Source organism: Bombus pyrosoma, linkage group LG14, assembly GCF_014825855.1.
Source record: "Bombus pyrosoma isolate SC7728 linkage group LG14, ASM1482585v1, whole genome shotgun sequence".
Taxonomy (NCBI): domain Eukaryota; kingdom Metazoa; phylum Arthropoda; class Insecta; order Hymenoptera; family Apidae; genus Bombus; species Bombus pyrosoma.
In genome coordinates this window covers 3965295-3990306 of record NC_057783.1, presented here as the reverse complement: position 1 = coordinate 3990306, position 25012 = coordinate 3965295, and the positions used below count along the sequence as shown (strand labels likewise).

Below are 25012 nucleotides of genomic sequence, written 5' to 3'. Positions count from 1 at the left end.
AAAAAATTCATCCATTTTGTCAGTATGAAAGTACAAATTCACGATATCAGGAGAAAACGATTGAAACCACAACTCGTTCATAGTTAATATGTTTTCGTCGTGGTTCGTTCATTTTTAACATGTTTTTCTCTGAAGTACTGCATTCTGGGACGGTCAAATAGAAAATAACATCTAGTTAATGCCATTCTCTTGGTGAGAGAAGTCGAATTAATATGGAAATGGAAAATTATGAAACAAATATTACAAACACTTCAACTGTAAAAAGATATTTGGCTTCTGCATATAATTTGAATCAAGAAGATAGTAATTGGATTGTGACGAATTCCTTTATAATTTTCACTATGCAAACGGGTAAAGTTCTAGATTAAAACACAAAAAATATAAAGTTTAATTTTTTGTTTATTCAGGTTTTGGTATGTTAGAATCTGGGTGTGTCTCTTTAAAAAATGAAGTCAACATTATGATGAAGAATGTGGTCGACATAGTACTCGGCGGTTTAACTTATTGGGTATTTGGTTTCGCAACGAGTTTCGGAACAAATAAGTTTAATAATCCTTTTATTGGCATTGGAGAATTTTTAATAGATCCGTCAATAGAAGACGTATTGATGGGTCCAAAGTGTGCTGCATTTTTATTCCAATTAAGCTTTGCAACCACTTCAACAACCATTGTTAGTGGTGCCATGGCTGAACGGTAATTATATAAAATAATCTATAAAGCTTTTTAACTCTAATTGAATATTATATAATTACAGATGCAATTTCAAAGCATACTGTTTATTTTCCTTTTTAAATACAATTGTATACTGCATACCAGCAGGATGGATATGGGGTGATCAAGGTTTCTTGAAAAAAATGGGTGCTGTTGATATTGCTGGTTCTGGGGTAGTGCATCTTGTTGGTGGTACCTCTGGTAAAGTATTAACATCTTCTTTTGAGATAACTTGTTAATCAATACCTAAGACATTAATTTATAATAGCACTTGCTTGTGCCCTTATGTTGGGACCAAGGGTAGGCAGATATGACAATGGAATTGATCCATTGCCTCTTGGATGTCCAGTCAATGCTATCATGGGCTTATTTGTACTTTGGTAAAATAAATAATTAGTCGTTGCCCGTTTACAGATTTGGATTGTCAGATATATATTAATATACAAAAATTGTATAAGGTGGGGCTGGTTAGCATTTAACAGTGGTAGCACATATGGTGTCAGTGGACAACGATGGCAATATGCAGCTAAAGCAGCAGTTTGCACTATGCTAGCAAGTATGGGGGGTGGTTTAGTTGGGCTAGGCTTCAGCTTAAATGGCCCAGATAAGATTGACATTCTAAGTCAAATAAATGGTATTCTTGGTTCACTGGTTGCAATTACAGGTGAATTTCAGTACAAGTACTTATAAGTATTCAATAAGATATTTACTACCTTAACAATAACTTTACAGAGTCAGTTAGGTGGTTGTTTCCTTTTCAGAACCTGGGAGGCCATAATTGTTGGAATGGTTGGTGCTCTTATCACATGTTTTACCATGCCCCTCTTTGACAAAATGCATATTGATGATCCTGTTGGAGCCAGTGCTACACATGGTTTTAGTTTTTCTTTTTAATTTTACCACTTTATTTTCTATTAATTTCTTATTTTATTGGCCAGTTTTCCTTTCATGTAGGTGCGAGTGGAATGTGGGGTATTATTGCTATAGGTTTATTTGCAGATAATCCGTATCCTCTTGATACTACCAGTGGAAGGAAAGGATTATTCAAAGGTTCGCAACGATAAATTTGTCTTATGAAATGATCAAATTCCACAGAGATATCTTTCTGCCTATAGGAGGAGGAGGATATTTGTTAGGTGTGCAATGTTTAGTAATTTTATGCCTAACACTTTGGAGCTTCACAGTATCTATTATTTTGCTATGGGTAAATTGTATCAAATATTATTCAAAATATGTTTCCTTACTAAAATCCGTTATTTAATTTTTGACATTTTACATTTTTCTAGTCTATAAATAAAATTATACCAATAAGAATGAGTGTTCATGATGAGCTTCTAGGTGCAGATTTAGTAGAACATAGAATACGACACCCACAGGTTTTTATTATAACTATTACATATATACTTCATAGCTAAAAAATTGTATACATTATAAAATTGATTATGCATAGTAGCATTATATCTTTTAGGTAGGAATAAGTAGAGCCATGTCTGCTCTTCGACCAGCTTCACAAAAGCACGAATTAAATAGCGTGCATCCTGTAGGAATTAATCCTGGTAAGATGCATTTGAGTTAAAATATTATTGTTCGATTAACTACGCAAGTTAATTTGCAATAGGTCACGATTCGTACATTCAAAAATATAATCGTAAAAATCGCCTGAAGTATGGAAAACAACTTCTACTTGGGAGAAAGTTATCGAAGAGTCCTAAACTAAGTACGATTACCAATACTACATTGACCAATAAAAATAAGCCGAACTTTGCTTGGATAGATTAGTGTTTCCTAATGCTTACCAACATTGTATAACGATAGCAGATTTATTAGAAACATATAAATGTATTCACGTACACGTTATAACGCTTTTACACAGTACTGTTACATCATACAATGTACAGGCAATCTATGATAAATAATTAAAATCTTACATAACTATATGAATGAGAATTATAGATGCTATCATATAGGGAACAATCCTGTTGAAAGATCACAGACACTGTAACTACATAGAATAACCTGATTAATAGCATGGCACCTAAATAGAAGTCTCTTTTATTATAAGTTTCAGATAAAATATTGTTATGAAAAATTATTTGTTGTCTTTATTTATCAAGGACGTAATATTGGACGTTTTTTATGCTATGATAGGCAGGAATTGCTTTTCGAAGACTGTATTACAGAGATGTATTACATAGACATCAAGAAAATAATATCTAATTTCTTTCACCTTGTTCGATGTTATTAAATATTAAATCTATATATACTCTTATGCTAATCCCATACTATATAAATGCAAACTACCCTTTTGCCATGATAGCATGTGATCTAATTAGATACCATAGTTGTTTTCAGAAAATGCTTAATATTTTTTTAATACTAAATGCACTAATATGCATAGTTTCTTATATATGTAAAAACATATACTTCTGAAATGAATACATGTGTAAGACACTTACACGAAATATAGCATAAGAAACAAACTGCTGCTTCTTTAAAATAAATAATTATAGTAAAAAAAAAGTGTTTTAAAAAATACAAATCTCATACTTATTCTATAAAATACTCGTTTGTTGGTTAAAATTGCAAATGAGTGATGCATTACAAATGCAAAATTCTTTAGCACCTGCAATTTTATAAATAATCCATAATGATTACATGTTAGTTACTGCCCATTGAGATACCTCTGTTGGTAATCCAGAATAATTTTTTACAGCTTCTATAACTTGTTGTGAGGTAAGTACGAATTTATAATATTGATACTCTTTCTCAACTTTTGAATTCATACCACTCACTGGCAATAAAAACTCCAAATTCTGTGAAAATATGCATGGTTTTGAAAACGATAAGCTATTCAGATAGTACAAGAACAACATTGTTTTACTCCTATTTTGTTATTACAACCCTTACCTTAATATGTTCAAATGCTTTCATAATAACAGGCCTTTGAACAGTTTGTATAGAAGAATTTTGATTAGCAAATTTTATATAACGATTATAAATTGCTTCAAAATTAAATGGCTCTCCATCATAAATTTCTGTTTCATGTTTCATTGAAATTATCTAGAATAATAGTATGTTTGTCAGAAATACATTCTATACCAAGGAGAAGAGCAATAAATACACTTACTAAACACATTTCTAATACAGATAACCCCTCAAGCATTAGCACTTTGTCATCTTGAGAAAACATCTTACTTGCTTCTACAAAATCATTTACATCTAGTCTTTGATGCTTCTCTGACAATGTAGAAACAGCTATTGCTAAAAAATTTCTAAAACTTCTTTCACTAACATCAATTTGGTACAGTCTTTTTAACAGATTCACCATAGTAGTATTACTAACTAAACTTTTTATGTATTCATTCCACACAGATCCAAACTGTGGATCTATTGTACAATCTTCATATTGATATTCTATCCTATTTACATTCTCATCATCAGGAAGACTTAAAAGATGTTGAAAAAGTTCTAAACGATCATCAAAAGCAGATGTTGGTTGTTCTGAAGATGATATGTCTCCAGGGAACAAAAATATTTGCCGATGAGAAAATCTTGATTTAACTCTTTTTTCTAAGAGTTCTATAACATCTAATCTACAAGTCATTCCAATTACACATATGGGTGCCTGAAGAGATGAACATTCAATTGATATTCAACTCAATCCTAAATCAATACAAAACTCTACTTTACACTTACTTGTGCAGATTGAGCAATATCAAACAAGTTGTACAACAGAGTTTGATTGTGGTGTTGGCAAAACAAGTCAAACTCATCTAGTATGAAAACAACTGGTTTAGAACGTTTCTTATCACCTGATTTTAAGCAATCAAGCAGAAAAGTTAAATTTTCAGCAAATGAGCCAAAAACTTTATCACCAACCACATTTTCTAATTGCATTTGACGTGTAGCATCTTTCAAAGCCAACCGATCATCAGTATGAACAAGACCATGAAGATTCACTATCAATGCATTCTCTTTAAAACTTTTTACATACGACAATTCTTTTAAAATACTGTTTATCAACTATAAAAAAGTAAAGATCTATATAAAGGAAATACTAAAAAGTGATGATTTTCTAATGAAACTAATAATAGAAAACATACTGTTGTTTTTCCACTACCCCTAGGTCCAATCAACAAAGCAGAATTACTTTCACCCATATCCACTGTTCTTTTTAACAGTTCTAATATATGCATTCTTTCTTTAACGTGATGCCTGAACTTTGTTTCAGGACACATAATTTTACGTTTTAAATATTTCCTGGTTAACAATATCATATTGTCTTGAAAATCAATTGCCATATTTTTTTTCTTATTCATATTAGTTTCTCTAAAACGCGCCAAAAATTTACAGTTAATTTTTAGTTAAATTTCTTTTTCTATAAATTAAGTTATGATGAAACAACAAGTTTCTATTTATATTATCCATGAAATTATTTTATTCATAATTTCATTTATATTACAGTTTCGTATAGATTTGAGGTAGATTTTGACAATCTACGGCATCTCTGATTAGCCAAATATAACCTATTAATTTTTTAGCGAAAGATGTGTACAATACCTCCAGAACGTACTTATTCAAGGTTTTAACTCAGTTAAGTAAATTCGTTATCGACTGGTCAAACTGAGAATCGAAATAGTATTTTCACAGATTTTTAAAATATTCGTAAAATATTAAATCTTGAAATTATAGAGACACTTGGACGAAGTTGTTTACAAAACAAATATGGAAGACGCAGAATCTAAAACAGACAAGAAAAACTGCACGTTTTTATTTAAAAGGAGAAGAATTCGGAGCACTGCAGCCAGAAAACGGAGAACAGCGAATGATGAAGATGGTAAGTACGTTTAAAGAACATCAGATTTTTGTCCTAGCGTCCCAATAGATTGTAATTTCATTATATAAATTCGATTAGTATTATCTATAGGTTATGTTCAATACCCATAAATAATAACATATTTTTCTTAATTTTTAAATAGAGAGTAGCGAAGATGAAACTACAGTGGTCAAAAAGGAAAAGAAACAGGATGATAATAATCCTATGAAACAAAGTGTAAATATCAGATAGAATCATGTAATGGTTGCTTTCAATTATTAGATAGATTATAATGTGCAATGAAATTCAAGTGTTAACAAAAATGGGAACTTGTTGTAAATACAGCATTTTACAGACTAATACGAAGAAATTAAAGGACCAACGGCATATTGATAACAATAGTAGCGATGATGAAAGCGTTACAGTGTCTTACAAGAGTTCTAAAACTCCTATGCCAGCAGGACCAAGCGATCAAGGAGCAACAGCAATCTTAGAAACAGAAACAGAGAAGGACAAAGATGCTCAAGCTCTGTTTGAGAAAGCTCAGAAAATAAACGAAGTAAATAGAAAAATACAATACAAAAATATCCAAGGGTAGAACAATATCATAGAAGACAATCTGTTTGTTTTAGGAACTGGAAGGAAAAGAGGATGATAAGATTTATAGAGGCTTGAATAATTATGCTCAATATTATAAGAAGAAAGATACAGCTGCTGGAAATGCTTCCAGTGGTATGGTTCGCAAAGGACCAATCAGAGCACCATCTAATCTTAGAGCAACCGTTAGGTGGGATTATCAGCCAGACATATGTAAAGATTATAAAGAAACTGGTTTTTGTGGCTTTGGAGGTAAACAGGCCGAAAATCTTTGCTATTAAAACATCTATTTTTTACTCTATTATGTACTTATTTCATTCCATTTCAATTTCAGATAGCTGTAAATTTCTTCATGACCGGTCGGATTACAAATTAGGTTGGCAGCTAGAAAGAGAAGCTGCCACAGGAGAATATAATAATAGCGGAGACGAAGATGATAAAAAATACGAAATCGACAGCGACGAAGAAACGTTGCCGTTCAAATGTTTTATTTGCCGAAGTAGTTTTACAGACCCCATCGTTACAAAGTATATATCAAAATTCTATCTTCTAAATCAATTAGATGTAAAATGTGTGAAACGAATTTTCCTTTCAGATGCAAACATTATTTCTGCGAGAAATGTGCTTTAGAACACTACAAGAAAAGTACAAGATGTTACATATGCAATGTGCAGACAAACGGCGTATTCAATCCAGCCAAGGAGCTAATCACACGGACGAAAATGGAAGAGAAAGCAAAATCTGTTGAGGACGATGAAATTTCTGACGATTAATAAAATATATATTTTTTGACATAGTAGTATATTTTCTTACCGAGTGATTGCAATTTTTTATGTATAAATTATAAGCGAAAAAGGATTGATCTCTCTCTATATATATGCTATACTCGGCTAAAAAAATTTCTTTCTGTTTAATTTTAAACCCATTCATGAAAAATAATATACTTGAACATCCATGCTTTAAAAAATAATGTGTTTCAATATTTTAATCATAACTGGAGGAAAAAATTGAAAGAAATATATGTATATAATCATAGATGGATAGTGGGTAGGTCGACAACCCTTGCTAGCAAAGGGTCTAGATTTGGAAGACCTCAGTGTATGAGCCATTCCACAAACACTCGTCGAGTTGACGTCGAACAAGAATCGAGGGGAGGTATAGTGGTGGTTTCGCTATATAGAGCGAAGGTGATTCTAGCTGCTCGTAGTTGTTCCCTCAATCGATACACGCGCAGTGTTGTTTGTCTCATACTGTGGAAATGTTACCGAAGCTACTTGTTTTTTACGGGCATCGAAGAAACGTCTAACACCAGGATGCAAATATTACGAAACCATTCTAACGGGATATTAAACGATAAATGTGAGATCGTGGAGATATAAAGAAGTTGTAAAGCGAATCTATTATCGCGAGAAAGGTTCGAGGGGTTCTCGTATTAGCGACTTGCCGTCCTATCATTGATTTCTAAGACATAAACGCCGCGCGCAAAAAAACGGAGGTTTTTAACGTAACATGATTTTTTTATAAATTGACAAACATAATATAAAAGTTTGGATTTTTCATAATTAATTATAGATTCAAAAGATTAAATTAACGTGAATTTTTTCCTGTGGGAGATTCGTTTTTGAGAAATTGCCGGCTTGAAATAGAGTTAATATCAGTGGCTGAGGCAATGCTACATTAATTAAATACCACGAAATTGTAATTGAATTATAGTCAGTCGAATTCGTGCAAGTGATCCATTTTGAACTAAATGAAATTAGACATTAATATTATTTCAACCACCGTTTGGTATCAAGACGTTCCTAGGACACATCATCGTACTATACAGTGATACGAACATGACGAGGAATCGTACTTTACACGCATAATGTTGTGGTATACGCGGTAAACAGCTGTTGTCACAGTTTCTGCAGAGACAACTGATACAAAAATACCGATAGCGGCTTCCATTTCAAACCTACGAATATTTTATCGTGCAATCGTGAAGCGAGTGTATACCGCACGTCCATCGTCTTTAACGAATGAACAATTGGTTTGATCTTATGTAAAATCGATAAGTGGACGATCAACGACCAATGTTTTGGATTCAACGTGTTAATTGTCGTTGAACAGCGGTTAGGAAATCGAGTGATGGAGAAACTAGCCGGTAAAAGGAACGTGCGGAAGGAGTTAAATTTCGCGGAAATCTTCTATTAACCAGGTAATACGACAAAGAGTGCTACACTATTGAAATGAGTTATTTTAATGTACGAACACCTAGTCGGGTTCTCATTGAAATTTACATACGTAGACATGCATGACAAGAAATATACACCGCGAATTCTGTACACTGTACACGTAAGTGAGTTACAAAATTACTCGAGTATGTTACAAAAGTGTAGAAAATAATAAGAAAACAAAAAAGATTTTAATACTTAGGCATACATAATACGTTTCCTTATTTGGGAATATAGTAATTTGACCCTGATTGTGAGACAACAAACAAAGAAACGTGTTATAATAATCTTATACCTATTTCCACGTCGTAAAATCGTTGGTACGCTTTGTAAAAGTTATTACTCTGATAAAATGAATGTTTGCTAAAATACATTTTTTGTCTTAGAACTTCACCGTTTTTTTCTATTTAGTATTGATCTTACTATCGTTTCCTAGATAATCATCTCTGCTCTCGTTTGAGCAAACAAAAAGAATTGGTAATGTTCAAATTCCTGAAACGAGAAATCATGCATAACAATAAGACTTTTGTCACACATTGTGTGAAGATATCTTGTTCATGTCAGAAACGTATAATTGGGTCTAAAATGACCGAAAGAAACGTAGCGGAATCAAATATCAAACCTATTACACCATTTCTCAGTTCTCAATCATCCTTAAATCTGATGCTTCAGATAAACTATTTACTAATTTGTGATAGTCATAACAATAATTTCCCCCCTATTTTGGATTTGTGTGAGTAAATTTGTGACTCACTGTATCTCCTAATCACCAATTAAATACGACTATTGTCGACATATTTATCTCTGTGCGTATCATGGCGATTTATGTATGTTGCGCACGGACGACGACGTATCCATGCGAATATTAAAGCAAACCGAGTAGGGTGCTTACAGCAGTCAGAGACTGGCCGCGCGATATCCGACGAGATTCGCGAAATTTTCTGTCATGCGTCATAAGTGCTACAGAAATTCAACGAGTGCTGGTTGGAATACGTCGCCAGGCGGCCACGGCTTCTCTTCCCTATCCGTTGGGTACCAACACGATATTCGCGTAATCGTAACAGTCGACCCTACACTGCTAGAATTCGTGTACGGAAACATTTGAATAACATTAGTCCGTTCAGCAGAAAACACATGCGTATGTACGTGTACATGTCATGTAACAAAGGGGCTTACGATCTGATCTAGGATTTCAAAAAAGAGAAGGAGCTTTTCCATATTTTCTTCATCGGTGAGGAAATTGAACGTTTCATTTAACAAAGTCTTGCTTTTTTTTTAGAGACCAATTAGAAGCGAATGTTTTTAGAAATATTCCAGAGAAAAATTGCATTTTTATTAATTATTCATGTTAGAAATATTCGTTTTCAAAGAGGTTTTCGAAGAAGAAGTAATGCATTGAATTTAAAATTAGTTTTAACAAAGACAAATACAATTATCGTTTAGTTACTTAATAACTAATAGCTTGTGAAGAATCTTGTTTCGCATTATGAATCTTGGAGGAGCTTGTTTCATAAAGAATATATCAAAATTTAAAAGCTGTTTTACCTAGCGCAAGTACATTTATCGTTTAATTAATAAATAATTAATGCCCTGTGAGGAAAATTGTTTACTAATCGTTGGTGGTAGAAATAAATTGATTCGGATGGTTTTATAATACACTTATGTTTAAAATCAATTTTACCGAAGACAAATACATTGATCGTTGATTGATTATTTATTAAAGTACAGTATTAAGCACACGCAACAGAACATAAAGGAATTAAAAGAAGAATTTTCAGATGTGTCTCTTAATTTATTTGAAATCCTTGTATCTGTTTCGTTTTTATGCAATTCATACACGGTGTGTAAATTGAACGTACGGATAGATATGGCTTGTTTTATCACGAAAGTGTTGACAAATATTTACCTTCCTCGAACAATTCGTAATTTGATTGACAAGTAGTGTTCGTTAACTTCCTACTGCATCGAACGTTTTATTACATAGAATTTCGTAATAGGAATATTTTCTCGTGATAATTATAACTTGCTAAATGTTTAATAAGCGCCAAACATACGGTGTCAAACGATATAAAGGTATAAAAGAATGCTATTATCTGATAAATTTCGAACGATTAAATATAGGAGAATGAACAAATATCGCGTGTATTATACATATTCTGTATTCTCATTGACGTTTATTACGTGATTGTTCCATGTTCGAACACGATGTAGCACGATCAACGAAAATTATAAATTTATGTCCTGTGTAAGTTTCAACGATGGAAGTTATAGACGATTAGATCTATATACGCGTATGAATATTTTAACTGTCCCGATTTGTAGAACCACTAAAAATAATTCAGTTGGAAAATGATATAAATGTAGCTAACATATTTTTTTTTTCGTGTGCATGGTAAATACAAGAAATGATAGATAAGAGCTATTTATATAGAGACCTATATTTATCTAGAGAATTGTTGTAACGTGTGATTTTTTAAGTCCACATGGTATTATCGAGCTTTGATTTTAATATCGTAGTTGTACAAAAGGAAATTCCAAAGTTCTTAACAACATTTTCTTCTACTTCGATGAAATGAAGTACTGAAAATACTATATTATGGAATATCTTTTCATATCTAAAATATCTGATTCTACAAAATAATATTTAATTACATATCGTTACTATAAATTAAGTTACCTTGTTTACTTTGTTCACGTTATTTACAGTTTTAATTTTTTAATTATTTAATTCTTCACAATGTTCGATCCTTCATTCGTTCGTCACTTATAGGATTACCTTCTTTTTTAAATCCCTCAACTATACTAAAATCAAAAGTACGTATTGATCTTCCATACATTCAAATTTCTACACTCGCAGATTTTGCCAAACGTTTACCTCTTTTTGTTTCTATCAATTAATCATCTATCGGCGAGGAAAGTGAATGAAAATAAGGGAAGGAGAAGTAAACGCGTGGGAGGGGAGATATATTGCTGTGCTGGAAAAAAAGAGATAAGGGGAAAAAAGCGAGAAAAATGTCAAAGAAGAGATACAAAAGGTTGCGGAAACGTAGACTCCATTATAGTTAACAATGCCCACCTCGTCGACGTTGACGCAAGGTTGACATGTGTAGTTGTGTATATTTAAATAAAGCTACGTGCAGTGCAGACCCTATCAGCGAACGTTATTCGTAGGCGTGCATCTGATCGACTTGTATGAGTGAACACGAATCGATAAATTAGCGTGTCGACGTATGTGTTTGATGACACGTTCCGAACCCGTCTAACCGTGATAATAAATGCCTACGAAAAATGCATGCTTCGATGCCGACCTTTAATGACGTCGTCATCATTGACGCAGGATGAACATTATTACGTATAAATAAGATTTTTCTAACGTCTTCGAAAGCCTTTCTTTACGTCAGACGAACATCCTTTTAGCACTATGAAACTGTGAAAGTTGTAGTATCTCATTCCTTTATGCATTAACGTGTTTTTCAGAAGAAAGAGCAGGTCCTCCATATTCTATAGAATTATTAATAATTAATTTTAAAAAGAACACCAGGACAACTATTTTCGACCTTAATACTAGTATTAATATGTAGTGATTTTTCATAGTAATTTTATAGATTTGCGATAATAATTTTTAAGGACTTTTCATGATATTTATTAAGTATATAGGTAAATGTGTTTTCTCTTGCGTTATTTGTATTTTTCCATGTAGATTTTTGGTCATGAGTATTAGGATACCTATTGTTTAAATTCATTGAAAATGAAATTGAAAAATTCAACGAGTGAAAAGCATTCAATTATTATTAAACATCAATAGGTGTTTTAATGCTGTTCTAACAATGTTCATTTCGTTCTAACCTTTTGGTACAAGTTTTATACTTTAGTCACTGATAGATCTAATGTTAATGGTAATCTAGATAAACTGCGGATGTCTATACATTTACAGAAAACTTTCAATGCAAAATGTATAGAATGCACATAACATATAAAAATATAAAAATATGTAAAACATAGTATTTATCTGAAATTTTCTGCTTAAATTCCATTTCTTCATTTATGTTTATAAATACCGAAATAAGTCGAAAGCAATCTAAAAACTTGTAATAAATACTATAATAAATTCATACGTTTGTTGTTGTTTATATGAAGTAATAGGCCATTGACGATGTTGCAGATGGTTTGTGGCAGTGATGCCCTCGTCGGAGGAGGAAAGCCAGTGGCTCGTTGGCAGCGGGGGTGGACCCGCATCTTCCAGCGGTGGCACGATATCCGGAACTGGAGAACGCACGTTGACCAGTAGAGGAGGATTATACACTGAGGAGATGACGTCTCAATCGACGAATACAAATACCGCAGGTGCAAACGCGGGTTCAGCCGATTCCGCTGAGCATGATCTCATTGACTCGACCACCGATGCAACACTTTTAGCACAGTTTCACGAAGACGCTATCAAACAGGTATATACGATTTTACTTCTACTTTTTCTCATTTACATTACTTTGAATAATTCGTTGTTCGAACATTGTGAACTTATCCTTTAACGTTTATCGAATCAGATTTATGTTAACCGTATTTTTTCATGATTAATATCGATCTTGTTTCAATATTATCGTAAAGTCCTTGAAGAATTATGAGTCATTTTGTTTGCTGAAACAAGGAAATATAAAAATTCGAGAATCATAGTTGGATAATAGCGTCTATGTTGAAATGAAAAATCGATATCATTTCGAGTGAACGTTATGTTGATTATACAATTTCTTATTAAATTCTCGTTTTAAAGCCTTCTTTTCTCGAGAAAGAAGAATCTATGATAGATAAGTTGCATCACTGATTCATAATCTTAGAGTGTCTATCTCCAATTACAAGACATTTAATGCAATTTTGTTCGTACAATATTAAATTAACGCTGTGTTCACACTTCACTTCACGTATTAACGATAACAAGCAATTTTATCCATATTGTAAGCGATAAAATTAATAAAAAATCACAAAGTTCGAAGAGTTTCGCCACCAATTGCTGCATCCCTCTGGAAACTTCTACGTAACTAAAATTTGAATTACAATCGTAAGCAAATTGCGATTATCGAAAGATATCGAAGCATCGATTATCGATTGATCAATTTTTAGAATATTTTTTCCAAAGTACGAAGCATAGTTACAGGCCAATGAGCTCATACAAATTTGAAATCTGTATGTACATTGGCTGCTGCATCTTTTTCGACATATCGAAATAAAATATTAAACTTTGGTTAATCGAACAACAAAAACATAACCTATAGTAAATGGCGTCCTTTTTAGCCAAGTTAATTTCTTTAGCTGTTTAATTATCCTTTCACTGCCAGTGTTTAAAACTTTTTAAGAGTTTCAACATGGATGAAGTTTTAGATGAATCGATTGTAAAGGCAAAATATGAGTCGAAAGAAATACCGGGCTATCTGAATGATTTCCCAGTAAATACATTTGTTTCCCATAATTTATTTGGAGGTTACACCTATATTTTAATCAATCGTAGATATTTCAATTTATAAATTATTTGTGTTATTCAAATGAATTTAATAAACAATAGTACAAAATAACTGCCTATTGTATTGTTTAATACATTGTATTGTACATTGTTTAGTAATATTTATATATTGTCATTTGTGTCATTCCTGTACAATAAACTACTAAGATGTTAATTGTTTTTCAGGCTGGTGTTGGTTACTTCCAAGTATTGGCTGCTCTGTGCACAGGCTTGAGTCTTGCAGCAGATACTGTAGAATTTTTTGTTGTACCATATATTTTGCCAAGTGCAGAGGTTGAACTATGTATTGAAGATAATGAAAAAGGATGGCTCAGTTAGTTTTTATTTTTACCCCTTTTTACAATGTATATGCTTCTAGATAAATATCCTCACATCTTTTTATTTTAGGCAATATTACTTTAATGGGCCTTGCACTAGGAGGATTATTTTGGGGTGGCTTGGGAGACAGGATTGGTAGACGCAGATCTTTATTGTCTGCAATGTCTGTTCATGCTTTATTTAGTGGTGTAGCCACTTTTATGCCAACTTATGGAACATTTATGTGTGCTAGATTTTGTTCTGCAATTGGGTAAGGAATTCCTATTCTTCTTTTTTTTTGTATTTAGGTGTACTTTAAGATTATTTGAAATGAACTGTATATCTTATTTCACCACAGAGTAGGGGGATCTTTACCACTAGCATTTGCATATCTCGCAGAATGTTGTCCAAGATTAAGCAGGAGTAGATGGATTGGCTTATTAGTGGCAGCAGGAGCATTGGGAGGTGTATATGCAGCTCTTCTGGCATGGGCGGTGGTTCCTACAACTGGAGAAATGGTAGTTCTTGAAAACAAAGAACACTTCAGTGCTTGGCATCGCTTCCTTTTACTTTGTTGTTTACCCGCATTATGCTCTACTGTCGGGCTCATTTTCCTACCAGAAAGTACAAGATATTTGGTAGAAGCAGGCAGAGATGTAGAAGCAATGATGGTTTACCAGGTATTTTTTTATATCTATGTATAAGATAAGTATATGTGATAAGAGATAAGCAATGTAATAGGATAAAAAAGTTGATTGAAACTGATTCATTTTTTTAGAAAATATACAAAAAGAATAACACGCGGAAAGGTGCAACAGGTGCACAATATCAACTTTCTGAATTAGAGCTTCCAACTAAAAGGCCTCGTGGTTTGGCACCTCCATCTCCTACTAATCATACTAGTGTTTTGGCTGATATAATTTATTCTATTGAAGTGGTATGAATATCTGCATATTTTTTTTATCTTACATCTTTGGAAACTAATATTAATTTTTATTGAATTTCTAGTTTTGGAATTCCTTCCTGGAATTATTTGTATCGCCTCATTTGCGCGTCACGATAGTGCTTATAATTATTTGGTCAACCGTATCATTCGGGTATGTATTTTCATTAAACATGCCAGTAATTGTTTGTTTTATAATATTGTAGTATCGTAAATACTGCGTTTATCGTCCCCTAGCAAACCCCTTGTCTCTTGTCTTAGCCTCGTATCTCTTGTTTTAGCCCTACTACACACATGCTCAGCAACCGCTTGTTTACAATCCGCACGACACCCCCCAGACCCTTCGTCCACGATACTACATTCGGCCACACCTGACAATCACATCTGCCCTCAGATTTGCTCATCATCGCTAATTTCACCCACATCACTAACTTCAACAACATCGCACCATTTCATGTAATCAGCCGCCGTGGAGGTTGTTCACGGCCTTTCGTGTTCGCCTTCTTGCTGTACCATGTAGCGGTCATTCCGCAAGACTTTCACCACGCAGTATGGCCCAAGAAACTTTGACTGCAACTTTAGCCCAGGACCACCCTGCGTCCTCTCGATCTTCACTAGATCCCCCGTCTTGTATGTTGTCGCCTTCTTGCGCCTCTTGTCAAACGTTCTTCGCCAACAAGAGATCAGATTGATAGCTCGTCTTCGCACTACCTCAAATTTTCTCGTAGCTGCCTCGTTCTCGCTTTTCATTCGCTCCTTAGAACTCGCGTTAGGTCTTGTTTGTTCGACTGTACAGTTCGCACGATACTCTGTAAATCCTACCAAAACTTCATCGCAACCGTCCGTGTCGTTTCCACCTGACGCTAACGCGATTATGTCCGTTGTAAGTGATAGAAAGATCTCTGCTTTTCCACCAAGTCCCATGTATATAACGGCAAGAATTCCGAAAGATAAAGCAAGTATCACTACCAAAATTACAGACACCATATTATGGTTATTTCGTGTATTTTCCTATTTGTAGATGATGGTTTAAACATTCTATTCACTGTATCTCGAGATCTGTCGGCGAACGATGTCGTATGCCTTGAACTTGAATTGGACGTTGGATATAACGATCTTAGGGAAGAAAAATGACCATTTGAATCTTTTTCTTTTAAATCTGGTAAATTTGATGTAAAACGCGATGATAGACTTTTTAAGTTAGATAAAGGAGAAGATGGTAAATTAGTAGACCTTGAACTAAATCTCCTGGTAAATTCTGATCGAGACTGATCTATTATTTCGTCTTGCTGAATTTCTATATCTGCTCTAAACACCTCCGGGAGTCTATTACAATCTTTGTTCTCTACTTTACGAATAGATATGTTTCCTTTCTTTATGTTTACTTCGACGGTATTCAAGAAGTCTGCGCCAATTATCAACGAATGTTGCATCACAGTGTCCGAAACTACATGTATCGTTATAACGTACAACTCATCGTCTATCAGAACATTCGTCGAAAATTCTCCAAGTGTACAATTTCTTTCGGGACCGATACCGCGAAATTCAACAATTTTCTGACCTAATCTGGGCGCTCTAATTCTCACATACTGATCCGCTCGCATTAAAGTTAGTTCGCTATCGGTGTCTGTCAGCGCGCTCAATTCGAAATTTCTGATATTAACGTCTTTACCACGCTTCGTCTGTAACAATCGCCACGCACTAGAAACAATTTTATGGGATTCCCTCAGGTTGTCGCACTTCGATGCGATGTGTCCGTACCCTCTACACTTAAAGCACTTAGGTCCTCTCGACCTATTCGGATATTTCCTCTGCACACTCGTGTTCTTCGTCACCGCAATTGCAACATCTTCTTCACATCTCCAGATTAACTGGGCTTCTTGTTCTTCTTAGTTTTGACCAACTTCACAGTCGATTTTGCTCTGCAACACTTCTGTTCCTCGTACATGATTAACCTTTTCCTTAACTCTATGATGGATGCAACACCGTACAGTGTAGACTTATTGCTTTCTTCATCTACTATTCCGTCTACAATGTATTCCACTTTCGCCTCCTCTTCCATATCAACATGACTGGCTATTTCAAGCATGCGGTACATATAAGCCAGGCATGCTTCGTCACTTCTCTTTTTTGTTTCACTCAGTCTCTGATGCACTTGTCGACTATTAATCTTTTTAGAGAATTCTTTAACCAGTCCTCTCTTTAGCTCATACCAAGTCCTGGCATGGCACTCGAAGCTCGCAAATATTTTCGCCGATCCTTTCAGCAGTCTTCTCGCATAGATTGTCTTCTGTCCCTCCGACCACATGCACGTATCCGCTATTTCCTCGAACAACTCGATATCCATCGCTCGATATTTTCGCCTTTATCACCACTGAACGACTCTAATGCGTCTTCGACGTCTTTAAAGCTCAATGTTGAACCAACGCGTGCCTCTCGATAGCAGTCGTCACAGTCTTGGTGCACCGCTCGCGCGCCTCTCTTGCATTCGCCCATGTCTTTTTTATCATCTTTATTCTCACCTTCATCGTCACTTTCTTCTTCTGACGATGTATCGTTGTTTTCCATGGCCGTCTGTAACCGCGCCCGTAGTTCGGTTTTTCCCCCGTCGTTTCTAGCCCCAAACTAGCAAGGCGCGCTCTCAACTCTTTCGCCTTTAACTTCTCGAGATATTCCTTTTCATCTCGATCACGCTCAGCTCTCTGTGCGCTTCCTAAAGTCTTGTTGATCAGTCGACCCTTCACCACCCGTCGATCCCTTAGGATTCGATTGTCCAGTCCTACACGCTCGATCCAGCCTGGCAATCAACACTGACCTCACACCAGATATAAGCAAATTCATTTGTGCGAGCTTACTCCTTAATTCCCTCAGCGTCAACTCTTCGTCTCTTGACAATCGTTCATCTTCAACGCTTGCCATCATGGATAATGATTCAACTCGATTTCAACGCAATTTCACAATTTCTACACGAATAGTTCTATTAAACGTCTCGTTTTCTGTCTTGTTCAATCCCGGCACGAGCCCCCAATTGTAGTATCGTAAATAATTATGATTAGTTTATTAATGATAAATGAATTAAACAGAAAACAATGGTTACTAAACATGAACTAATTGCAACAAACGTATAATAATTAAAACAACTAAACAATTAATTAACAATTCTCGTCAACGCAAATTCAACTCTCTTTTAACAACGCTAACAACACTATCTCGACAACGCAATCCGCACTCTCTGACTTCTCAACTCATACTGCTGTTAATTCGTTTATCGTCCCCTAGCAACCCCTTGTCTTTTGTCTTAGCCTCATATCTCGTGTCTTAGCCCCACTATGCACATGCTCAGCAACCGCTTGTTTATAATTCGCACCTCAGCAACCGCTAGTTTACAATATCATACTACGATACTACAATATCATGATTACTTTAGACTATATGGCCTTATGGTGTGGTGTCCTGAGTATCTCAAACTTATACGCGCCACGGAATATAAAGCTCATACAATAAAAATTTCCGGGAAAGAATATAAAAATGAAACATTCAATGGCTCTTTAGAGAATTGTCAATACAAAGATTCGACATTTTTATATTGCAAGTAAGTAGTTATGAAAACAGTTTGTGAAATAATACTGAATTAAATTGTATATAAGCATTTGTGTTTCAGATTCACTAAAATGGTATTCAGTCACGTAGATTTCGATAATTGTACTTTTCAATCTGTAGAATTCAGTAGCATAAAGTCTAGTAAAACTCATTTTACAGACAGTGTTATTGTACACTCGAAGTATGTATTCAGAATGTTACTGTTTAACAACAGTACTCCTTTCTTGATGTAAAATAATGAATGCTTTTAGATTTGTAGATACAGATCTATCCGCACAAGTCTTTACGAGATGTAAGTTGGAAAATAATACGGAATTAAGTTTAAGCGGTCCCTGCCCGACTCTCGATTTGGATTATAACATTTACATAGAAGAAGCTTTACATGGTCATCTCGTTGCTCAATTGGCCTTTGTGCCTGCTGCTGTTTTAGCAGGATTAGCACTCACTGTGCTTGAACGGCCAAAAATGATTGGTATTTCATTATTCCTCTCATCAGTAGCTGCTCTGTGTTTAATTCTAGTGGGCACAAATAGTTCTGCAGTGCTTGGCTTCGAAGGTGGTTTTATGGCAGTGTTTGCTATTGCTTGGACGTCTCTTACCTTGGTTACAGTTGAGAGCTTCCCTACTCATTTAAGGTAAATTTCGTTTTGATTATTATTTCATTCAAATAAAATATATATCTAAATAAAAAATGAACTAATAGTAAGATATATCGATTTTATAGGTGTACTGGTTTCGGTTTTATAGCAGGTGTTATAAGGCTATGTGGTTTAATAGGAACTACAACTTATAAAACTTTAGTTGGCGCACCTCTAGTTGCGCCTGCACTGTTAACTGCATTACCGTTATTAGTAGCTAGTGTCGCAACATTCAAATTGCCTCACACCCATACAGTTTTTTTATAAGGATTGCGAGTAAGTGGGAAAAACGCAAATGCCGTATAAAAGACGTTTTTAATTTGTATTTTAATGGATCACTTGTGAACTGCGTTAATGTTTTTATTCAATATTTTCACATGATACGGAATATCTCGTGATTCGTTATGAAATCCAAAAGTTCGGTTTCTACCAGAAACGCTTGGACGAAAATTATATAAGGTGAAACGTCCTGGACAAGTGTAAACTTCTGAATTTGCAAATTTAACAACTAATGTTTTTCTTTTGAAGTGCGCCTTCGTACAAAGTGACATATCCTAAACTAGTAAATGGAACGATAAATCGTGGTTTACACAAATATTTGAGTATTTAAAGCGCACAGATGTTAAAGAGTAGCCGTCTTGTACGCTAGGATATGGACTTTCTACAAGATTTTAATACATGTGTTTTAAGCGATGACGAAGGTTATTGTTATAGCAGAAAGATCTTAGGAAAAAAGACAAAGGACGTACGGAGATTTAATATTTAAATCATGTTACATGAAACCTCATGTAGAACTTGTATTCCGAGATTTCACTTCATCTAATTTCAAAGCCATTATACGACTTATTTTCTATAGAAAAGAAGTCGTAAGATGCACATATGTTTATAAAGCTATTTTAATAAGGCAATAGCCATGAAACGTGTCAATTGTAATGGATGTTAAGAGTGGAAGTTGTCATCCATACTGATACGTCAACGCATAGCAAGAAAATTAAACGCTAAATAATTTTGCTTACTAAAAATGCATTTGAATATTCAGAATAGAAAAATATGGAATGTTATTCATAGTGCATAGATCTTACTTTTGTTTATAATTAGATTAGAGAGATTATGCATGATCCCAAAATTATTACATTCTAAGGAATTCGATCGAGAAAGTTTGCCAAGGACAGTATCGTGGAAATTTTTATATTTACTATTGCTGTATACGCTTTTGCCATTTGAGAAATTAAATATATATGTATACATATATATTCTAAGGAGGTAGATAGGGAACCTCGAATCAAGTAATATTAAATTCTTTCTACTGTGAAGGGAAAATAATCGAAGAAAGACATATTCGGTACTTTTGCTTTTCAACAAGATCAAGCAGCTTACATTCACTCTAGACGCTAGACTCGGCTAAGAGGCATTATCCATGTAATTCATGTAAATGCTGCCGTTCAAATCTTAAATTCCCTCAAACTGAAGACTTTGAACTCGAGAGATAGAAGCTTTAGCTTCGTTTATTATAAATCCGAGAGATTATCGCCTCTAGTCAACTTTTAATCATCTTTAAGCTTACAAAATACGAATAAATTATAAAAAGAAAAATGCGTCAATCTTTCTAACACTTGTAACCGAAGTAGATGACATTATTTTCTACAAAATCATGAATGTACACTAATATCATCTTAACTGTAAAGATCGCTAATTGCATTTTGCAAATACTCGGCTAGAATTTTACTGTCATTGCGGGAAAGAGACCGTGATGACATGCCAAAGCTGAAAAAAATACTGGTTCCTCAGAACGGATAACTATTTTTAGGCAATAAGAACATAAAATAAGTTTTATGACTATCGAGATATCTCAATCTTATCGAAACTTAAAATATATTACTAAATATTTAAGGAAGTTTATTAGTGAAATAAATACAAACTGCTGTTGGCAAACTTAATCACATAAAAATCTACGTCCCATCATGGTTAGTGAATTTTTCATATCAAATTGTTGGCATCTAATTTAAAAACACCAAAAAAAAGATGTTAATGTTATGAATCGAGCGCTATAGCTATATCGTCATTTAACAAGAAGTAGAAACGTGCGCAAATTGAAATTGTTTTATTACTCGCACAAGTTTTCGTATAACAACTCTATCTTTTATCACGAAGCAACAACGTGGTAATTTTAGTGTCTACAAATACTGCTGCTCGTTCCTACTTCCGCAAATTGTATTTGTGAACTTGACAGTGAAACAAGCCTGTGCTGGCATTGCAATGGATAAAATTAATTATTCGTATGAATAGAATAATCTTTTGCATTTGAAACAGTAGACTTATGTTCATAGAACTAAATGTTTTTAACGTCTTTGATTTTGAGACGATATAATATCAAAGCTGGTAGATTTATAACTGATTATCATGGAAGGTTTCCAAAGAAATCTTTGTTAAAAAAGCTTGCCAGCACATACGGTTTCATATGATTAAATCTGTACTGCTACACTATTAAATTCATCATCGCCCGTAGATAATATATTTTAATCGACATATCACTTATGAACGAGCACTTTAGATTCATAGGCTTTAATTAGACTATCGACTAAACGTATTTAGAAATGTGTACCAGGAATCGTAATGATGAAATTTCAAGTCGGTAAAATAGCGGTATACGTATACAAGGAAACTGCTAGATAGTCATTGAAAGTTGAGGATTTCTTTTAGCGAATACGATTGATTATCAGTACACGGATTGATTATCAGCGGATCGAACAATGTAACTGCGTTAGATTGTGTTTTAACATGGAAAATACTCGTGAAAGTTATTCGAGTGATATTTAGTGCAATGTTGTATCGTTAAGTATAATTATTATTTTTATCTTGTTGGATAACTGCACAAGCATAAACGAATGTTCTCCTTATTTTATTATATATGGAGAACTGACTTTGTGAAAAATTAATTAGTAAGATATCCAGTTTTTTAATTACTGCATTATATTATGCAGAGATATTATATCATCAGTGTACAGTGTTTTCTTCTGTACTCGGTAGTATATTTTACAGTAGATATTTTATCCCCTTATTTTATTTTATACAGACTGAAAATAAGGATCAGTTGATAATCGCCGTATCTTTTGTTTGTTTTTTACAACATAGACTGTTTTTTAACTTTTAAATGTGTAATATTTAATTAATTAGAAAGACATGAAAATATATCGTCCAGTGATAGAAAGGAAGAAATTCAAATTATTCAAGACTTAATTCTGGTTGCGCTTTCTATCAATTTCTATGACATTTTAACAAGCACTTGATTCTGTTTCAGAATAAAACAAATGCAATCTTTATTTTCACTTTCCAAAAAAGACATTCATCGTACTAAAGTGCAAATTATAATATTTATATGTAGCGTTTTTAATCTATACCTGTTTTGTATAACTCATTAATGTTTTCACAATTGGTTTGTTGGTCGCATATGAACAATTTCAGTCATTATTATGAATGAAAGATAGTATTCATCAAATTATGCAACCAGTACTTAAAAAAAGTAAATTACAATACACTATTTGCTAATACCTTGACTCATTAAGAAATATTAATTTGAAACAGTAGCGAGAGTATTACGTGCTAGAACATCTGTTTGAACACTTACATAGAACATTCAGTCGATTTAATAGAGACTGTTAATTATAAGATAGACTCAAAATAATGAAGTAACTTTTCCCTTAAACATTTGAGCAATTGCATTAAAAATGTATTCTTTTTCTATGCTTTAGTACATTCACAAAACAGAAACAATTCTTTCCTTTTTTAGTACGAGTAAAAGTATTTAATTTTTTGTATATGAAACATTCTAATATTTGAATTGTTGTTTTGGAAATTACACGGACCTAAGTTGGAGAAGTCATTTGCATATATTTTAAAGACATCTCTGACAGTTTTAGTTTTTCGAATATGACAATGGCTGCGATTTTTTGAGTAGCTTTTTTTCGAGGGACCCAACAACAGAATGTAATAGAATAGAATGACTCAATGCTTTGTACGAGATACGTATGCGGAATTAATAATGAATCGATTAATTGGTATTACAGCAATACATATGTAAAAAAGAAAAAAAAACAATTGTTGAAACGGTCGCAATTATAGTTTAAAGTATATATATATATATTTATCTCGCAATACTTTTAGAACACTCATTTTACGACAAAAATTTGTATATAATTTGTAAGAAAAAAATCGACACGCTCTTGCAAATTTCATGGCAATATGTAGTAAATTATTCGTAATATTAACTGTCATAATAATTATCATTGTTATTAATGTCATGTATGGCTCAGACATTTCAATTCAATTCGATCTCTCGAATCAACATAACTTGCATAATTAAAAGAAGAACATCAGGTTTCGAGAGAACTTCAATATTATTTTTTATATAATATCGACGAACATAGATATGTTTAGAATTATTTAAAGGAATCATAAAGGAAGCATTCGAAAAAAAGATGCGAGCAGTTGCAATTCGAAAGTCGAATTGGACAGTATCCAGATACTATGTATGTATATGTATGTCTTTTATTCTACTGTAATTCTATCAGAATTGACCGAAGTATTCAAAAATAGTCGAACATGGAAATCCAAATTCATCATATCCTGTACTCGCTCAGCTTTTTAAGTTAGTAAAAAATATATTTGAAGCGATCAGAGTGAATTTATTACCGATATGTGTGTGTTAACCTTCTACTTATTAAGTTTCTTTTGCTATTATATCAACAATTCAATAAATAAGAGAATAGACGACGGGAACAGATGAAGTAAGTTCATCGATTTGTTAAATCATATTTATTGAGTGATTACTTACCTCATAATTGCGAGGATTCTTTCTCTAATTTTTCAGACGATTTTAAACTATACAAAAGTTGGCGGGAGATTGTAACTATAGTTGTTGCTGATCCGCCATTTGTATCGATGGAAAAAGGTAAAGAATCGATATGTCGGTATGGAGAATATTTCCTTCTTTATCGACGGCAAGTTTTGAAGAAAGTCATTTATCGATCAATTTTATTAATAACAATTTTTTAATTCTCCCATAAAACAAATATGGAGGATTATTAAAACACATAAATGTATCATACGTCGTGGCTAGTTAATAAGGTACAAATAATTACTCTTTTACAAACAAAACAAACGTATAATGCAGAACAACAGTTTATACTTTAAGTAATCATTGGTTAGAAACCAGACAAGTAATTATTGATTGTAGTAGATGCAAATGTTTAAAGAAGTATTGTCTATACCTGCAACGTTCTCTTGATATTTCCTGCCGATTATTGACCTTGAGCTTGACCTTGCGTGTGTCCTCGACATAAGAAGAGTAGTACGAAGATAATCGTGTCGAACGAGCCCTGACCTAACCTATTCTAGGCTATGTCTCCGTTCTTTATATACAGACAAAGCCTAGGAGAGGCTAAATCAAGTTACTCTGTCCCGTGGAAACAAACATCACATCCTCATCTCGTAAGTATTTTGCTACGTGAATTTTCCTTATGTACTTTTTCGTGTTATGTCATATTCGAAATAAATTCTTTTATGAAAATAACCTCTCAGGTATATTTTCCTTTTTCAAGTTTGATCACTTTGTTTTTAAATTCAACTATACCAATTATTATTTCGTTTTCCACGCGATTGGCTATAAAGGAAAAGTCAATCTTG

The 25012-nt window shown here is 33.6% G+C and overlaps 4 protein-coding genes across 9 annotated transcripts; 3 read left to right on the top strand and 1 right to left on the bottom strand.

The window, feature by feature from the left end:
• Positions 1-212: 212 nt before the first annotated feature.
• On the top strand, positions 213-2800 carry LOC122575067 (putative ammonium transporter 3). The gene is made up of 11 exons (XM_043743478.1): positions 213-351; positions 408-693; positions 755-912; positions 980-1091; positions 1170-1375; positions 1454-1585; positions 1666-1761; positions 1827-1915; positions 1998-2087; positions 2180-2267; positions 2330-2800. Exons 1-11 carry the CDS (start codon positions 213-215, stop codon positions 2488-2490), a joined length of 1557 nt encoding a protein of 518 aa, XP_043599413.1. The 3' UTR covers positions 2491-2800.
• LOC122575068 (origin recognition complex subunit 4) lies at positions 2519-5434 on the bottom strand. Of its 2 annotated transcripts, none has more exons than XM_043743480.1 (6): positions 5285-5434; positions 4815-5040; positions 4408-4734; positions 3839-4336; positions 3619-3771; positions 2519-3524 (listed from the first exon to the last, which is right to left on the bottom strand). In XM_043743480.1, exons 2-6 carry the CDS (start codon positions 5028-5030, stop codon positions 3363-3365), a joined length of 1356 nt encoding a protein of 451 aa, XP_043599415.1. In that variant the 5' UTR covers positions 5031-5040; positions 5285-5434; the 3' UTR covers positions 2519-3362. The 2 variants fall into 2 exon arrangements, with proteins under 2 accessions (XP_043599415.1, XP_043599414.1); XM_043743479.1 differs by having other exon boundaries at positions 5272-5412.
• LOC122575069 (E3 ubiquitin-protein ligase RNF113A) lies at positions 5156-6916 on the top strand. The gene is made up of 7 exons (XM_043743481.1): positions 5156-5304; positions 5404-5548; positions 5691-5764; positions 5883-6086; positions 6160-6376; positions 6459-6651; positions 6720-6916. The coding sequence occupies exons 2-7, from the start codon at positions 5437-5439 to the stop codon at positions 6895-6897; spliced, it is 978 nt and encodes a 325-aa protein (XP_043599416.1). The 5' UTR covers positions 5156-5304; positions 5404-5436; the 3' UTR covers positions 6898-6916.
• Positions 6917-7322: 406 nt separating this feature from the next.
• Positions 7323-24011, top strand: LOC122575066 (synaptic vesicle glycoprotein 2B-like). Of its 5 annotated transcripts, XM_043743475.1 has the most exons (12): positions 7347-7483; positions 7838-8324; positions 12503-12785; positions 14018-14165; positions 14240-14420; positions 14508-14829; positions 14928-15086; positions 15158-15246; positions 18520-18684; positions 18754-18873; positions 18944-19327; positions 19417-24011. In XM_043743475.1, exons 3-12 carry the CDS (start codon positions 12519-12521, stop codon positions 19595-19597), a joined length of 2016 nt encoding a protein of 671 aa, XP_043599410.1. In that variant the 5' UTR covers positions 7347-7483; positions 7838-8324; positions 12503-12518; the 3' UTR covers positions 19598-24011. The 5 variants fall into 5 exon arrangements, with proteins under 5 accessions (XP_043599409.1, XP_043599410.1, XP_043599407.1 ...); XM_043743474.1 differs by having other exon boundaries at positions 7323-8324; XM_043743472.1 differs by lacking the exons at positions 7347-7483; positions 7838-8324 and adding an exon at positions 9189-9429.
• The last annotated feature ends 1001 nt before the right edge of the window (positions 24012-25012 follow it).

What these genes read in the sequence shown, in the direction of transcription:
- LOC122575068 (XM_043743480.1), bottom strand. Translation starts at nt 5,030, where the DNA reads ATGAATAAGAAAAAAAATATGGCAATTGATTTTCAAGACAATATGATA. An exon ending in ATATTGCTCAATCTGCACAA is followed by an intron (nt 4,337 to 4,407) that starts GTAAGTGTAAAG and finishes TCATCTCTTCAG; the next exon opens with GCACCCATATGTGTAATTGG. An exon ending in AAGCATTTGAACATATTAAG is followed by an intron (nt 3,525 to 3,618) that starts GTAAGGGTTGTA and finishes ATATTTTCACAG; the next exon opens with AATTTGGAGTTTTTATTGCC.
- LOC122575067 (XM_043743478.1), top strand. Translation starts at nt 213, where the DNA reads ATGGAAATGGAAAATTATGAAACAAATATTACAAACACTTCAACTGTA. An exon ending in AATTTTCACTATGCAAACGG is followed by an intron (nt 352 to 407) that starts GTAAAGTTCTAG and finishes TTGTTTATTCAG; the next exon opens with GTTTTGGTATGTTAGAATCT. An exon ending in AGTGGTGCCATGGCTGAACG is followed by an intron (nt 694 to 754) that starts GTAATTATATAA and finishes ATATAATTACAG; the next exon opens with ATGCAATTTCAAAGCATACT.
- LOC122575069 (XM_043743481.1), top strand. Translation starts at nt 5,437, where the DNA reads ATGGAAGACGCAGAATCTAAAACAGACAAGAAAAACTGCACGTTTTTA. An exon ending in AAGCTCAGAAAATAAACGAA is followed by an intron (nt 6,087 to 6,159) that starts GTAAATAGAAAA and finishes TGTTTGTTTTAG; the next exon opens with GAACTGGAAGGAAAAGAGGA. An exon ending in TGGTTTTTGTGGCTTTGGAG is followed by an intron (nt 6,377 to 6,458) that starts GTAAACAGGCCG and finishes TTTCAATTTCAG; the next exon opens with ATAGCTGTAAATTTCTTCAT.
- LOC122575066 (XM_043743472.1), top strand. Translation starts at nt 9,287, where the DNA reads ATGCGTCATAAGTGCTACAGAAATTCAACGAGTGCTGGTTGGAATACG. An exon ending in TGGTCAACCGTATCATTCGG is followed by an intron (nt 15,247 to 18,519) that starts GTATGTATTTTC and finishes TGATTACTTTAG; the next exon opens with ACTATATGGCCTTATGGTGT. An exon ending in TCGACATTTTTATATTGCAA is followed by an intron (nt 18,685 to 18,753) that starts GTAAGTAGTTAT and finishes TTTGTGTTTCAG; the next exon opens with ATTCACTAAAATGGTATTCA.